An 18,264-nucleotide genomic window follows, 5' to 3' on the forward strand; every position below is an offset into this window, starting at 1 on the left:
AGAAAAATCTTATACGGGGTTAACATCTTTTATAAGCCTTGCTAAATACTCAAGTCCAAATCAGTTCAGCATGGTGTATAGACTAAAGCAAGAAACTTACATAGAAAAATTTATAAGCCTGCCATCTCTGCAAGAGTGCAAAACTAAAAGGATTTTAGAAAAGCAACTTAAAGTTTGGCAGTATATTTTCTTTTTTTTTCAATTAGCTGTTACTAAATTCTAAAATCTGTAATGAAACCCAGGCCTGCTATACAATCCACTATAAACAAGTTCTTGCTTTTGTGGTATCATGTTTTATTTGAGTAGAGCCACTACTCCGTTAGTAATCTGTTGCATGGTAAGTCTCATATTTGTTTATGTGCGAACACATGCGCTGTGCAAGAATGACGGTCACCGGACCTGGGGCCTGGTGAGGGAAAAGCCAAAAACAAACCTTCCTTCATTTCAATCCTAAAGGCATATAATATTTAAACAACCCTCAGATTTAGAGGTCTTGATTTCTTCTTTTGAGAGTGTCCTAGTTGCCAAATTGCTTAGTAAAGACACTCTGGCACTCACAATAGCCTCAAAGGACACAGTGTTTGGTGGCTAGATGGTAATTTAGCTGGGAAATAACTAGGGAAACAATTCTTTAAATCTCAATTCTTGCTGCCATTGAGATTTCCTTCCTAAATTCAATTGCTAATAAAGCTTTTCTATCCCATCCCCTACCCACCCAGCCACCCCCCATCCTTCCCCCCAAAACCCCAAAAAGCTGAGAGTTTTTTCCTGGAGGAAGAGACAGAGACTGAGGTTATTTTGTCTTTCTTCATGGGGCAGAAGGACTTTAGGCTGCTTAGCTGGCATTTCCAGTATTTTGATAAAAGTTACTTCTCTAAACTTGAACAACATGGGGAAAATAATGCTATCTTCTATGTTAGTTACAATTTTTGGGAGATTTCATCGTGAGAAATATTTGAGGAGTCAGAAGTAGCTGAGAATGTGGTAATAGGGAAAGGGTCATTCAAATTGCCTGCAAAATAAATAAATGGGAAAGACAGGAAAGTTATTAGGTTTATAAATTATAAAACTTTCCTTGTTTAAAAAAATAAAGTTGTGAGGTTGACGACATTGAATAACTACACTGTAAACCTTAAAAGCTTAAAGCTGGTAGAAACCCTTGTACTTGTACAGCTCTGTTTCATTTTTATCGGATAAAATACATTTGGTTTCTTTTTGACAAACCATGTTTTTGTGAGGGAAGGAAAATGAACATGCACTGTTATTGGCCACAGCAACATAAGAAACCCTCCTGTTGCCAGAGGATACCACATGAAAGTGTCTGTGGCTTAGGGGAGGAGCCGATAAGGGGGTGGGGAAAAGGAAGATGATATCTTAAGCCTCTTATGCTGAGAGCTGCGATTTGTGAACAAACTGTGATGAAATCAAGCTCTGGACAAATCAGATGAGCCTGTCAACCTCCCAGGTGGGATTGCTTGTAGTTAATAGACTAAACTCGGAGCCCCAAAAGCAGTGCTTTCAGTGTAGGCAAAGAGAACACGCTGCAAAAGGCTTTCCAAGAATCCTCTGACATGGCAAGGAGAAGCTCGTTCCAGTCGTACCAGGTGGGAGAATGATGGACTGACAGGGGAAATGCTTGGTGTTCAGAATCAGTTGCTGATTTGAATTTTTCTTTTTGTTTTTCAAATTAAGACAGCACCTTATGATGCACTTTGGAAGTTGTAGGAGTGGGTGATGATGTTGAAGTCATTTGAATTGCTGTCATGTAATGTGATTTAGTCCTGTCTAGCTGTATTTGACAACTTGATCTCCTCATTCCCTTAGATAATATCCCTGTTCACTTTTGCCATTGGAGTCAATATCTGCTTAGGATTCACTGCACATCGAATTAAGAGGGCAGAAGAATGGGATGAAGGTCCTCCTACAGGTAAGAGTAGCAACTATATGCATTTTCAATTTTTACAAATACTATATACCAGGTAATCACAAGCTCATTAAGAAATTTCTCTTTAAGATAATTTTGCAGTATAACTAAGTTAGACCTAAAGTTCCCTAGGATAAAACCACCTATATGTATAATTCAGATGAGAGAGTGTGGTTTTAATTAAAAAGCCTTTGTATCATGATAACTGGCTATTTAAATCTTTGTACTGTGAAATTTATAAATGTGAAGATACAGTTAAACTCCTGTCTATAGACAAGGCTACAGTAGAAGTGGTGAGGACAGATGTTGGTTTAATATCGGAGATAACACAAATATGATTTGTTGTCATATCATATAGGAGATAGTATTTGCCACCAGAAAGTTATGACTTAGGAAAAAGAGGAATGGAAGGAAAAAAGATAGTGAACTGTCTTTATAAAACTTCAGAAAGTTAGGACTTTAAGATTAAGATTTACCTAAACTTGGAACAGCATAAAAGAGAGGAGGTACTTAATGAGTTTCCAGGATTGATTTGTACTCATTGTGTTTTCTTTTGGCATAAGGAAAGGTAAGTTTTAATAGTGTACTTTGACTTAACAGAACCAAAGTGAAAGAGTTTCTTTTTACAATACACTGCACCATGAGCAGCGTGGGAATTCTTATAAAGGCACTCCTTGTGCAGACAGAGGGGGCTTAACTGACCAGGTCTTAAGCAGTGAGTTGGTTAATTTCCTGGAAATTGGAGCTGCTGATGGCTTTAGAAATAAAAATTACATTTTAAGTAATGGATACTCTAGGGAATAATATTTTCTTGACTTTCCCTGACATCACAGCATGTTTGTCTGTCTTCCTGTGAATTGTGTGTTTGTATTTCTTGATCTGATTATTATAAAAGACCATCACCTGTCTCTGTTTAGCCAGGACAGACTTTTATCATTAGCAAAGTTATGATACATACATTGATGGAATAACAGATCTTCCTCACATCAAGTAAGTTACTTTAGAGTCACGCCAGAAAGTTGAAAGAATATTAGAAGAGGGTTAGTGAGTTGAAGTGGGTGTGGTTGGGGTGAAGAGTGAGAAAATAGATCATGAAAATTGCAGCCCCAAGGAGCCAAATGGACAAAGTGCTTGTCTTCTATTGAGGAGAGAGAAGAAAGTAGATGGCTAGATTAGAGAATGCTGTTTTTATTAGTCGAACACACTCTTTTCAAAGGACACTTTTTCACTTCCACTAACACTGTGACTGAAGAGACAGGGAGATCAGATCCTTAGTATGGTCATGTGGGTAAGCTAGCAACTTGAGAGTCAACTGCTGGTTCTTTCCAATGCACCCTAAAAGAAACTTTTTTTGTTTCATCTTGATATATTACTTTATTAAGATGGATCAGTTAGTATCATCTTACTATAAAACTGATATTGAGAGAATTAAATGCTATTTCCTTAATGAATGTGAAATTTAATCACTCATTATTTTCAAAGTTGACTTTTTTGGGAAAATAGTCATAAAAGTCCTAGACTGGCACCCTGGATTTGTGTAACTTGCTGTGTGGTCTTAGGCAAGTCACTTGTCAAGTCTGTTCCCTTAGCTGTATAATCAGAAGGCCTAGATGATTTCTAATTTTCCTTCTAGATTAAAAAAAAAGTCCATGATCTACTCTGTTTCATTGCCTCTTGAATTCGTGTGCTCTCTACTGGAAAACTTAAAAAGTATAGATTGGATTTATTAATCCTTGAAAATATTTTGTATACAATAAATTATTTCCATATATTATAAGAAACAGCTTGTAGAACTAATGAATCAATGCTACTCCTGAAAAAATAGTATAGTTTGTATTATAATCTGTAGATCTAAATGATGTCATCAAAAATAATTTATTAGTCAAACTTCTACCTATATGAATCTCAGTCTTAGGATACAATGCAATTTAAGTCTGAGTTTTAGGGTTTGTATATGCCTGCACACTTTTTATTTTTTATTTCTTTTTTAGTGTAGTTTACCTGCTGTTTAGGCACTATGGTTGATTTCTCCTGAATCTTTATTCAGGAACAAAGTTGTACGTAGGAAACTGGGTGAAAGCAGACTGCAGAGAGTTTAAGTATTTTTATCTTTTTAAATGCTACATGTGCCTAGAAAAGGATCTTTCTCAAATAATACATGTGGTTGATTATTCTGACTCTTAGCAAAAAGCCTTCCCATCAGAAAACATTGGGTGAATTTATATATCTCCAGGAACAAGACGCCAGGAAGGGAAGCAGTCATGCCTATTTCCAATAACACTTTTAGGCTCCAAAGAAATGCTGGGATACTCAGTGCTTCAAAAGTGTTTAAAAAAAATAGAAGGAATATAAAGGGTGTTGATACATGGCTAGCTTCAGACTGATCGGAGTGAGACTCACCATTCTAAGGCATGCAGCTTCTTGTTTAGTAACTGTAGCTCCTCAGATTCTCAATAGTAGCTGAGAATGTTCTGCACACATGCATACCCTCACAGCTGTACTATGGACTGGGGTGTTAGTTTCAAGGTTGTGGCAGTGCAAACAGTTATAATTAATTAACTAGCACACTTTTAGCTGGATTTATTGTTAGGACCTAGTGATCTATTGGAAGTAATGGCAGAATTGGATTTCTAGTACCAGATCATAAAAGATTTATGTAGATTTATTAGGAGATATGAGAAGAGCTAATTATAATTCTGTTGGGTAAACACAATGGGCACATAGGTAAATGAGATAGCTGGAATAAATTTTAAGAGAAGATGTAAACAACAAGTGCAATTTAGTTTGATAGCTTTGTCTCATATATATGATGTGGTCCACTTGATTTGCCTTTAAGACTGCAAGAGAATTTATGTCAAAACAAGTGTTTATGTGCTCATGTATACATGAATATGTTTATGTTTGTGGTCTTACGAAGGAGTCCATTTTATTGAACCTTGTGATTTATATACTGTTTCAGTCTCAAGGTGGAAATGGAATATCCTCTTTGAAATATAAGTAATTTCACTCTTGAAAGACAAAGGGAAATTTGTGAGCTTGTGAACAGCTGGATAAAAGAGACTTAAAACTTCAGTCCATTTAATCATCATTTGCAGTGGCTTGGCAGGAAAGTTAAAAAGTATGTGAATGAAATTCATAGGTAAATATAAAATGAAGAGGGTTGCTAACAACTTTATGAGTAAAGCTTTTATTTTGAGAATCATAGGGAAATTAGAAAATGGCACTAGGGACGAGAAGGTTCATGTTCATTTGATAACTTCAGGAATCTCATTCTACAATGAAAAGCTATTTAAATGTTGGCATAATAGGATGTAGGAAACTGTAAGTCTGACAGATATATCAGCCATTACTCTGGGAGCAAAACTATCTTGTGGGTAATATCATGTCATGTGACTTTATGTTAAATTTAATATAGAAATTGGGGAGTTTAAGTCAATGGAACGAGATTTTCTGAAATAAAAGCTAAGGAGGCACAGATTTTTCAGATCTTTGTTAAATGGTGTAGTGATCTTTCATTAATCTTAAAACTTAAAACCCTGGAATCTCAGTCTTCAATGGAGTACCACACAGATTTTTGAATCAATAAATCTTCCAAAATTATATTTGGAAAAGAATTTCTAAACTTTGAAACCAATGTACAAAATTTTTAAAATTCTTTGTTAATGAAAAAAGTACTGTAGTTATATAGTGAGATGATATAAAATTTTTTCTAGGCCTTTGCTAGCTCAAATGAGGCCTAGAAATCTGATTTTCCAACAAGGTAAATGGGAATAATGTTGCCTTTATTTCTCTGAAAAAGTTTAGTTTTTGAAAATGCCATAATAAGGCTGATGAGAGTTATAAGGTATTAAGTATATGATGATACACTTAATTTATCTTCAATTATGTATGAAGGCCAGTGTCTAAATTTATACTGCACTGTGTTAGCAATACCTGTGATCTCAAATGATGTTTCATTGTTTGGTAGCAGATTGGCACATCATTCAGATTTATACTAATGACTACAATTAAATGCTATTTGAGTGGTTTAGTTATTAAATTAAACTTTTTATGTTTTAAATCACATTAAATCTGTTTTCTTGTAATTTGTGAGTTCTTTCTACATGAGAACATTGTATTTATAAATGCTGTGGAATACACGTGTTTAAAAACTTCCCAGGTAGACCTATTTCTTAAAAAATTCTATGAAATCTGTCCCAGCAGCTATGGAGAGAAGGAGATAACAGTGATGCCGTAATAATGGGAATTTATAGAAAGCAACGTATTTAGGAAGCAGAGATACAGGCCTTTACATAAGTGCTGTTTGCTAAGAGATGAGGTCAGAAACATCAAGAAAAAAAGGCAACTCTAACACAAGAAAGTATGATCAGAAAGAATGAACCATATTGTCTGGAAGAGGCACAATACAGTATCAAATTCTAGAATTGGGAGTGCTATCCATGCATCCTCCGGCTTGCCCTGTGGGTTACACTTCAAACAGGGAAGTAGACACAGGGAATCTATCCTGTTTTAATGCTCTTGAGAAAAGGAGGTGGCATAACCACAGCCCGTAACCTGTTTCAAGGATTTAATCTCACTTTCAGGAAACACCTGGGCTGAGAACCAAAGAGAGTGGGAGGGACAGATGGAGAGCAGGATCCCAGACCCTGGAAACTGGACCAGACAAAACTTAGAAGAAAGGTCCTTCTAGCTTTAGGCTGAGCTAAATGTTTTCAAACTTCTTGGCCATCATCCAGATTTAAATTCACAGGGGGGGATTCAGAGGGAAATATGATTGGGAACCCAGGAGAAAGTAATGTTTTGGTTGCAATTCTTGTCATCAATTAGCCTCTTTCCAATAGTCTAATTAGATTATAATAATTTTTCTGTATATCATGGAATAAATGGCACCAGCATTCTACAACCCTACTTCTGGATATGTACAGTAAGAGTGGACTATTTTAGAAATAAAGTCTTACTTCACTAAGCAAAAATAATTGCACCTGTTTCTATCATAAGTACAAATTTGAATTGAAATAAATCATGTTTTACATTGATTTTTCTTTAAATCGTGAAATTATGCAGCTATGAAAAATAAGGGATGCATAGCGTTGTTATGCACATCATATATGTATATATACATGCATTTTAAAATTTGAAGTCCTTATTATAGACCTGTAATATTTGTTTTTCAAGATTCTGGAACTAACATATCTTTGAAATAAAATAGCATCATTTGAATATCTAATTAAAAAGGCAGCAATAGAATGTGAATCTCATAAAAGTATTGGCAAATGCCTCATAAGAAATTCCAAGCCTTCATTGTACTTATCACATATTTCTGACTTGATACTTCTGAGTACTTTTTGTTTATTTTTTATTTTCTTTCTTCCTTATTAGTTCTGAGCTTTTATGGCAATCTCAGTAATGATGAAAATTTTGGGATACTACAAGTTCATTGATCCTTCAGTTTTCATCACATCTCTCAATGAATTATAGACCCCAAGAGCTCACAAAGATGTTCTCCTGATTTAGATCAAGTAAAGGAAGACTTATTAACAGATTTTAAAACTCAGACTTATAACAAATCAGGGAATCTTTCCATATTTAACATTGAATCAGGTACAATAAAGAGAGAAGTCCTAAAAATCTATCCCTAGGCTGGGTTTAGGGAGAAGAACAGTGAACATGGGTATCCCAAATACACTGATTTGAACTTTAAAAATTGTGGGAATGTATTAAATTATCCCATGTACCCCATATGTACCAATAAGTATATGGATACATATATTGTGCATTCATAACAAAATTTCTGTAAAAGAAAAAGTAAGAACACGGAGGATGAATCGTAGAACTCCTAGGAAAGGAATAGGGACTAGATCTTGTCATGAAAAAGGATGGCTGGGATGAAACAGACCCTGGAAAAGCAAAGTAAATATTCTATTGTTCTGTTTATTTATTAACTTAATTTTTTTTTTTTTTTTTTGCACACGCAGCTGTCCAAGGTTGGCTTCTCCACTGTGCATGGAAGTCTGCATTACCGAGGTGTCATCATATATTCATTCCATTTTATTTAAAAGGGGATGGCAGCACAAATTTCTTAGAGTTATTGGACTAGAATGGGTCCTACATGGCTCAAACTTATCTTCCCATTTTTCTTTCTGTCATTTTCAGCTAAATTCAAGTCAACCAAGAAGGAATTTTGACATAGGTATCCCCTTATGCACCCAGGACCAAGAATTTACTCTAATTTGAAACTCTCAATAACCTAATCTTGAGTACAGTACTTTTTACAAGATGTATCTTTGTATTATGAGTGCAAGGGCAACTCTTTGTAACAAAGCTGTCTTCGGTGTAAGGCTTGGCAAAGATAGGGGTCAACTACTGAGTGAGATTCAAATATTTTCAAAAACAAAGTGAGGGACAAATTTAAAGAATAGTGTTGTCAGAAAATAGTAAAAACCACATTGATGGAATGATTGAAGAAATATTAAAAATGGCTACAAATTTATATAGATAATTTGAAAGTAAAGAAAGAAATAGGAGGGAGATTATGATGAGGGGAAAGCAAAGGGCATGGATGCAGGAAAATGTGAAAGGCATTCGGGGACACCATACACCTGGAAGCAATGTGCCCTTACGTCTCTCCTCAGTATCTCAGCTACCCGCATAGTAAGCATATTTGTGTATGCAGTTCATGGGAGTGAATACTACTCAGAATGTATTAGATGGCTATTGGAATGACCCTATCTAAGCAATACTCTTAAAAAAGGACTACTCAATTATAAGTCCTTTCCTTATCTTTATTTTTATTATCCTATAGGACTTTTCTCTATTTTTTTTCTTTTTTCCATTTCTAAACTCCACCTCTCCTCATAGTTTCTTATGGTTCAGCATACACTGTTGACATGTTGGCCAAAGTCAATAGAAAATGTGGTTTATGGACCAGAGGTAAGGCATTACATTGGAAACGGACGTTATTTCTTAAACTGAACTGGTATGGTTTATATGCATTTCAACATCCCAGAATCAACCATGCAAAAACGTTTCACATCTCATGGTCTAGTGAATCTGTTTGCTTTAGTTGAACTGATCTGATGCCATAAAGGCCAGGGTTGAGTGACTTGGACTTTAAAGAGGACAAAGGACTAAGGGGTAAACAGGATGTTCAGATAAATGGCTTGGGTGAACCTAGAAATGTCATTTGACATCTGTTCTCCTTCTGCTTTGTGTTTTTTTCTTGATTTTAAAAGTAATATATATGAATATATGAAAAATAAAAATGCATAAACATGCAAATAAGGAAATAAAATTATAGATAGCAAGTCATAAATAATATTTTTAGGATATTTACATATATATCATATAAATACTTTATACACATGTATACATATATACACATATACATGTATATATATTTACATACCTGAGAGAGAGCACGTGCAAGCAAACAAAAACACCAAACAACTATCTTTGAATTTGTAAAATGTCAGAAATTTCAAACTACAGAAAGGTAAAAAGTCTCTTCCTCTCTCTTTTATTTTCCCCAACTTTAATTTCTGTAAAGAGTTTCCAACAGAGGGAAAAGGTTTATTCACACTTTCCCTTTTAAAAAGTGGTGCCCACCTGGACATTTCTCCATCCCTGTGCTCCCCTCTCTCACTCATCTCCAGCTCTGGCTCTGTTTTTATTTTGATCTTCATTTCTGTCCTTAATTGCTCTCTTTATCTCTATTTTTTAACACAAAATCTAATATATAATATTTAATACCATAAACTGTTCTGTGCTTTGCTCTTTAAGAAAACTTATTTATATATTTTGTAGATCTTTCCATATTAACCTACACAGATCTGACTCATTATTTTTAAGGAGTGGGCAGTATTCCGCTTATGAATATAGTGACTCTTTCTTTCTTGATGGAGAAAACAACTTTGGTTGATTTCAGACCCTCTCCAGTCCCATTACAAAAAGACGTAGTGAGCAATGGACATTTATTGTACATATGTCTTGGCAAACTTTTGCAAAATATATGTAAGTGATAAATTGCTAGTCATGGAATTTCTGGGCAAAAGATTTATGAGCATTTAAAAACGTTGATAGATATTTTAAAATTGTATTCTATTTTACAAAAATTTGCATTCTTAGAAATAGATATGACACTGTTTATATTTTCCATTTGCCAGAAATTATTTTGTACACTGGGATGAGGATTCAGTTTAATTTTTTCCAGTCACTACTGATTAACCCTTCTTTTTTCTGCTGATTTGAAATGTTACTGTTATTGTAAAATAAATTATCTGTATTTGGTCCTATTTATGAGTTCCATTCACAGCACTGATCTACTTATTTTCTAGTACCAAACTACTTATTTATTTCAAAATATTAAGGGAGTACAAATGTTTTTGTTACATACATACCTTGTATAATGCTTAAGTCAGGGCTTTTGGTGTAACTGTCACCAGAATAGTGTTCATTGTACCCAACAGGTAAGTTTTTATCCCACACCTTCCCTCCCATCTTCCCCTTTTCTTGGTTTCCAATGTCATTTATATCTCTTTATGTCAGTGTGTACCCATTGGTTAGCTCCCACTTATTAGTGAGAACATATGGTGTTTGGATTTCCATTCCTGAGATATTTCACTTAAGATAATGGTCTCCAGTTCATCCAAGTTGCTACAAATGACATTATTTCATTCATTTTTATGGCTGAATAGTACTCCTGTGTGTGTGTGTGTGTGTGTGTGTGTGTGTGTGTGTGTGTGTGTTTGTGTTATATGAAGGCTGTCTGGAAAATTATCCAGCTGTTGTTAATGTAACAAGAACATATTAAATGGCTGGATACTTTCCGGACAGCCCTTGTATATAACATTGTCTTTATCCACTAGTGAATTGATGGACACTTGGGTTGATTCCACATCTTTGTAATTGTGAATTGTGCTGCAATGAACATTTGGGTGCAGGAGTTTTTTTGAAAAAATGACTTCTTTTCCTTTGGGTAGGCACCCAGTAGTGGGATTGCTGGATCAAATGGTAGGTCTACATTTGTTTCTTTGTGGAATCTCCCTACTGTTTTCCATAGAGGTTGTACTAATTTGCAGTCTCACCAACAGTGTATAAGCATTCCTATCTCTCTGCATCCATACCACCATCTATTGTTTTTTGACTTTTTAATAATGGTCATTCTGATAGGGGTAAGGTGGTATCACAGTGTAGTTTTAATTTGCATTTCCCTGATGATTAATGATTGTTGGGTAGATTTTCATAAGTTTGTAGGCCATTTCTTTATCTTCTTTTCAAAAACTTCTGTTCATGTCTTTTGCTTACTTTTTGATAGGATTGTTTGTTTTCTTTCTTGCTGATTTGTTTGAGTTCTTTGTAGATTCTGGATATTAGTCTTTTGTTGGATGTACAGTTTATGAATATTTTTGCCCATTTTGTAGGTTGTCTATTTGCTCTGTTGATTATTTCCTTTGCTGCACAGAAGATTTTTAATTTAATTAAGTCCCATTTATTTATTTTTGTTGTTGCTGTATTTGCCTTTGGAGTCTTAGTCATAAATTCTTTGTTTAGGCCAAAGCCTAAAAGAGATTTTCCTATTTTTTACTCTAAAATTTTTATGGTTTCATGGCTTACATTTAATTCTTTTATCCATCTTGAATTAATTTTTATTTATGGTGAGAGATTGGGGTCCTATTTCATTCTTCTGCATGTGGTTATCCAATTTTCCCAGCACCATTTATTAAATAGGGGTTCCTTTCTCCAGTGTATGTTGTTGTCTATTTTGTCAAAGACCAGTTGGTCATAGCTATATGGTTTTATTTATGGGTTTTCTGCTCTGTTCCATTGGTTTATGCCACTACTTTTATATCAGTACCATACTTCTTTGGTTACTGTAGCTTTGTAGTATAATTTGAAGTCACGTAATGTGATGGCTCCAGATTTGTTCTTTTTGCCTAGCATCGTTGTGGATATTTGGGGTCTTTTTTGGTTCCAAATGAAGTTTAGGATTATTTTTTCTAGTTCTATGAAATTAGACATTGGCATTTTGATGGATATTGCATTGAATCTATACATCACTTTGGGCAGTATGGACATTTTAATTATGTTGATTCTGCCTATTCATGAACAAGGGGTGTTTTTCCACTTATTTGTGTCACCTGCAATTTCTTTCATCAGTGTTTTATATTTCTCCTTGTAGAGATCTTTCACCTCCTTAGCTAAGTGTATTCCTAGGTATTTTATTTTCTTTGTAGCTATTGTGAATGGTATTGAGTCCTTGATTTGACTGTCAGCTTGACTGTTATTAGTATCTAGAAATTCTACTGCTATGTGTACCTTAATTTTGTACCCTGATACTTTGCTGAATGTATTTATCAATTCTAGGAGTCTTTCAGTGGAGTCTATAGAGTTTTCTTGATACAAGAGCATATCATCCGCAAACAGGGATGGTTTGTTTTCCTCTTTTCCAATTTAGATATCCTTTATTTCTTTGTCTTGCCTGAATGCTCTGGCCAAGACTTCCAATACTATATTGAATAGAAGTGGTGACAGTGGGCACCCTTGTCTTGTTCCAGTTCTTAGGAGGAATGCTTTCAACTTTTCCCCATTTGATATGATGTTGGCTGTGGGTTTGTCATGTATGGATTTTTAATTTTGAGGTATGTTCCTTATATGCCTAGTTTGTTGAAGATTTTTATAATGAAAGGGTGCTGAATTTGATCAAATGCTTTTTCTGTATCTACTGAGATGATTATATGGTCTATGTTTTTGCTTCTGTTTATGTGGTGAATCACATTTATTGATTTGCATATGTTGAACCATCCTTGCATCACTGGGGTGAAACCCACTTCCAAACTATATTAGTTATTTATCTTCAGACTATACTTTGCTATCTAGTCTGCACCAAATTACTTTTCCTTTTCAGTGTTTTCCTATTTTTATATATTTATTTTGAAATAAACTTATAATATCATTTTGAGTTTCAAGAACTCTAGATTTTTTTTGTTATGATTGCACTGAATCTTTAGGTTTATTTATGGGGAATTAATGTTTTTATAATATTGATATTGTTACCTTTAAGATGGTATATATTTCCATTTTATTAGATGTTTTGAATTTTTATAGAGTTTTAATATATTCTTCATGTGGATTCTACACAAATATTATTAAACTTATACCTAGATATTTTTATCTTTTAGGTAAAACATTGAACAGAACTTCCATTTGATTTTTGAACCTATATTTCTTGTCTATTAAAAATCTGTGGAATTTTCATCTCACTGAATTCTTTTGTTTTCAAAATTTTAGTTGATTCTTGAGCTTTCTAAAAATATAATTATATCATAGAAAAATAATGATAGAGGATTTATTTTTGACAAGCTGAGATAGTGGAGTCTGTGTTTGTATAACACTAGTTGGGATTGTAAAATTCTTCTATTTCAGTCACATATATTCAGTCTGTTCTTAGAACATTGAGGATCAATTTTCCTTACAGAAAGCTACAGATTTTTAAATATAGAAGTGAGCTCTTGTTTATAAACATAAAGTTCAAAGTACTGTTCTCTGGTGTCTCCATTAACATTGACAGGGGCACTAACTATCACAGATTTGTAGTAATAATTATAAATAATCAAACCAATAGCCAATATTTGTTCCTCTTTCTGTTATATCTGATACCATGCTACGTGTTTTATATGGATCATTTCATTTAATTCTTATTTCAACATAGATGCACTTTTATGAGTTCCCTCACTTTACAGATGAGGAAACTGCAGCACAAGGAAGTTCAGCAACCTGCCCAGGGTACATAGGTAGCAGCTGATGGAGCCATGTATTCCTCCAGAGTCTGATTGCAGCACTATACTTTATGGCTTCCCCATGTCACTTTTTCATGGTGACATGACCCACTCTCCAATCTGTGGTCTTTGCCTCTTGTTCCTTGCAGTGTTATCAGACTCCCCCTGGACCAACACCTCTGGATCTTGCAAAGGCAGATGCTTTGAACTTCAAGAGGTTGGACCTCCTGATTGTCGGTGTGACAACTTGTGTAAGAGTTACATCAGTTGCTGCCATGACTTTGATGAGCTCTGTTTGAAGACAGGTATGTAACTTTTGAGTCCTCTCTAGTTTCAAGTAGATGGCTTAAAGACTCTGTAGTGTTGTACACCCTGGAGTTGCCACCCTGCTTTGCAAAGAAGGTTCTTTGCAGAGGCAGGCATTATGTGCTGGTATTAGAAGTGGTTGTTTTTTGAGCTTCACATTTCTGTCCCTTGCTTTCAATTTCCACATTCACTGCTAGGGCATGTGGGCTAAAATTGTGTATATTTTTTAAGAAAAAAATTTTTTTGGCTTGCTTTCCAAGTTTCTAGCATTTGTTTCATTAATATTTCATTTTATCATACAGTGACTATTAGTCTATCCTGATGTTATTTCCCATTCTCTCTGCAAGTGGAAAATTGTTATGGAATTCTTTTTGAAGTCTCATGCTATGGCTAGCTCTAAAATCTTCTTTTAAAGTCTTCTTGACTTTCTTTACATTTCTTCTGTACCAAAACAGTTATTAGAATATACAGGGATGAATGCATATGACTTAAGAAAATCACCTTTGGGGACTGTTGCCATTCCACCTAGTCTGTTTTCAAAGGTCAGCATTTCAGACAGGACTTTTGAGATATCTTACAGGCTACCCATCATAGCTTCATGCAAAGCCACATTCAGACTATCTAGAAAGGTAACACTCAGCCCTGTTCCTAACATCACTATAAGCAGATTCCACAGCTCCCTTGACAAATTATTACTTGTTTTTAGACTTCTATGCATTTCAAAAACCTAACTTATGTTAATCATTGCTGTTAGTTTGATCTTTCTAATGATATTGTTAGAAAGACACATTATTTTCTTTTGCTTAAGCAATAGCTCTTGATTAATATGAAATTTGATACCAACGCCCTTATTAGTTCTGATTTGTTTGCTCCCCACCTCCAAATAAGAAGAGCTTCATTATGCTGGTTTTTGCATGATACATTTTCCAAACATTTAGGTACTTTTTTTTTGTTGCTTTCCTTTGGAACTTCTCCCAGGTTCCTTTAGTTGTGGGTCTGCTAAGTTAATTGCTGAGACCATTGTAAACTGAATATATGGATGGAACAGATGTTCTAGCAGAGTTCTTTGCTTCTAAAACATTATTTCAAACCAGCAGTTTGTGTTTGCTTGGCACCAAGGAATTTACTAATGTTTTATGTTTCCTCTTTACCTAGAGTATGTTGTCCCTGACATGTCATCCCAACTTTCCACATTCCTGGTCTTAGACTTCTTTGCAAAATTTAATAAGTCTCCTGACTCTAGCTTAGCTCTCTCCAAATGTAGTTAATGCTTTTCTTCCTAGGTTTCTTAAAGATGGAATATAATAACATTTTACAAAGTAGTTTATTTTCCTGTGTACAGAGATAGCATATGCTGAATGTGAAAGAATCAAATACCAAATATAAATTAAAAGTTGAAGGGAAAAAATAATCGTCTCTAGAAGTTCTACTATGCTGACAGAGCATTCTTTAGAAACAACCACAATTCTTCAGTGTAAACTCTGATTACTTCCTGTGTCACCCCGTGTGTATGTTTAGTCTGTATATTTATACAAGTGTGTGTGTGTGTGTGTGTGTGTATGCATGTGTGGGAGAGTGTCTGTATTAATGAACCTTAATATACATCATCCTTTTGAATGGCTACATAGTATCCCATCAAATTTTGCAACCTAATTCGTTGAGTAATTAGTCAACATTTCTATTTCCCCAAGTTTTGCTATTATGGATGATGGACGTATCAATGAATACTGTTCATACCTGTTCATACTTTTGTCTATTTTCCTTAAATTCCTAGGAGTGGGATTTGGGGGTCAAAGTGTATATATTACAAAATTATACTTCAGAAAGCTTTTTACCAAAAGGTGCAAGAGCCTTCCCCACTTCCTTTTCAGCATTGACTACTCTAATTTTTAAAAATCTTTTTTTTCCTTAAGAGAGGTGGCTTCTCATTTTCCAATAAGGTTAAATATTTATCATGTTTATTCCCATGTTTGCTTTGAAAATTACACATCTGACTGACTTTTGGTTTGCTTCTAGTTCACTTTGAACCTCGAATTTCTTTTTTATTCCATCCTTACACAAAGTCAGTAGTTCCTCAATAAATGTAGCTTTTTAATAGTGATATTCTTCTGTAAGTAAAGGGATGTTCTTATGCAATTAGGTGAGGAATAAAAGTATATTGGTGAGTAGGATCATCCTTGAATTGGAAAAAAAACCCACAATCTCTATCAGTCAAAGCAACCTTAGAAAATTGCTAACCACTAGGAATAGCAGATTATGGGTTAAGAAATTCTAAACACTTATTTTGCTTGGGAAGAGAAGGGAGTGGAAACAGTGAATATTAAAAAGTCAGATAATGGGATCAGGATGCAAAAATAATTCTAAAAGAACAATTAAATATCTGTTGCATGGTTTTCCGGCAAATGGCCTGCCCAAAGGGGCAGAGGTGGCACTTATGCATGGCAACTAATATCTCTTTATCCATTTATTTACCTAACACTAGTTTCTCTTAGTAGAATATTACTATGAAGTAGCATTGCTTTCAAAATCATTACTTTCCACTTAAGACATATTTTAAGAGATGAAGACCAGAAGTGTCCATGTGTCCTTCAGCTCAGTGACACCTTTCTTGACCAATCTACCCGTGGGAGCACCCCTCCATCCCACCCTGTCAGTCTCTGTTAATACCATCAGTTATTTCCTTCATAACACTTAGCACAAGCTTAGCACTTGCTTCTTGCTTATGGTTTGTCTTTTCCAATTGGAATGTTAGCTCCATGCAGACAGGGACCTTGTCTCTCTTATTCCCCAGCATCTAGAACATAGAAGACCTGGTATAAAGATTTGTTGAATAAATGAATTAACTATGAATGTTCTTAATATACCAATCCCAAAGTTAAAGAGTCATATTTTATTTCCATGGTTATTTCCAATTAGATTTAATAAATACTCATTGAAAACTTAGCATGTGCCAGCCATGATCTCACAGTCTTAGAGTCTGCCACTGGAAATATTATATAATGGTGAAAAGAGAGATGTGATTTTTCCTGCCATGGATTTTAGACATTAGCAGATAAAAACATCAAACAAGAAATACAACACTCTCCTTAAAATGAAAAGATTACTTCTCTGAATGTATCTTCCTGGAAGAGTTGAGCCATGAGCTCTCAATCAAGTATGCTTGGAGGGAAATCTGTAACCTATTTGCTGACCTCCTTGGAAGTAGGGAGTCTGACTTGTTGTTGGAAGTAGGACCACATTTTGGTCAATGGTTAGAATGGTTTAATGCCCCTTTATACTCTTCATATCTGTTTAGGACTTTAACCTGCAGGTGCATTTCATAGCAGATAGTGATCATGTAGTTGCACTGTCATTTGTATTTAAAATGAGCTGATTAAAGTTAAGCAAAGCTACTTGAGAAAATAAAAGAGCCAAGCCATCAAGGCTATCCCTACAATGATAGATACCCCTATCACAAACCTTAGATAGTGTACATTTTGTTAAGTCCTTTAGGACAATTGGAGAATGGTAGGGATTCTTGCTCGCCTTTTAGGGTTCCATTTTCCCAAAGGAACCCAATTGCATTGTGACTGTGTTCACTGATTTGAAAAATTAGAAATTCATCCTATCTGTAAATTCTTCAAATATCATCTAGGCCTCAGGCCAATTCAAATTTCACAAGCAGAGTAAATGACGTGAAACGTTAGCTCTTTTTGTTGGAAACCCTGTAAGCAATTATGGCCTCTTTGATTTGGTTTGTGTGCAGCAGTGAAAATGTTTTATTGTGATGATTTTAGCTCGTGGCTGGGAGTGTACGAAGGACAGATGTGGAGAAGTAAGAAATGAAGAAAATGCCTGTCACTGCTCAGAGGACTGCTTGGCCAGGGGAGACTGCTGTACTAATTACCAAGTGATTTGCAAAGGTACACATTTTCTTTCGATTACCTTGAGCTTTAAAAGACTAAGAACTGGAGATGTCCCAAGAGATCCAGGATATTAGGCATATAACACCTTGGATATGGGTTTGGGAGGAGGGAATGAGTTGGGCTTTTTAATTTCTTATGCTTCTGTCTCAGTTTTGCTACCTTGCATTTCATTGATCTGAAATAACAAGGAGATAAACCAAAATTCCATAATTAGATAGAAATATAATGAAGATATTTCTAAATTTTCTGTCTTGGTTTTAGGTCAGATTTCCTAGAAGCAGAGCCTGAGACAGGAATTTGGGACAAGTAGTTTATTGAGGGCATGCTCTTCAGGGAAAACACGACAGGGAGCAAG

General features: G+C 34.9%; 1 protein-coding gene and 1 non-coding gene across 6 annotated transcripts in view; one reads left to right on the forward strand and one right to left on the reverse strand.

Moving 5' to 3' along the window:
• The first annotated feature begins 1,419 nt into the window (after positions 1-1,419).
• The window catches only part of ENPP2 (ectonucleotide pyrophosphatase/phosphodiesterase 2), a 76,939-nt gene continuing 60,094 nt past the window's right edge, over positions 1,420-18,264 (forward strand). For all 5 annotated transcript variants that reach the window (XM_045561764.1, XM_045561760.1, XM_045561762.1 and 2 more), the window contains exons 1-4: positions 1,420-1,604; positions 1,825-1,927; positions 13,848-14,003; positions 17,781-17,906. In XM_045561764.1, the coding sequence (XP_045417720.1) occupies positions 1,572-1,604; positions 1,825-1,927; positions 13,848-14,003; positions 17,781-17,906 (418 nt within the window). In that variant the 5' untranslated portion in view covers positions 1,420-1,571. The remainder of the gene's footprint in view (positions 1,605-1,824; positions 1,928-13,847; positions 14,004-17,780; positions 17,907-18,264) is intronic.
• LOC123645466 lies at positions 7,889-7,965 on the reverse strand. The gene has a single exon (XR_006737581.1). It is a non-coding gene; the product is annotated as a small nucleolar RNA SNORD55/SNORD39 (small nucleolar RNA).

The sequence above is a fragment of the Lemur catta genome, chromosome 9 (assembly GCF_020740605.2).
Source record: "Lemur catta isolate mLemCat1 chromosome 9, mLemCat1.pri, whole genome shotgun sequence".
In the NCBI taxonomy this organism is placed as follows: Eukaryota; Metazoa; Chordata; class Mammalia; order Primates; family Lemuridae; genus Lemur; species Lemur catta.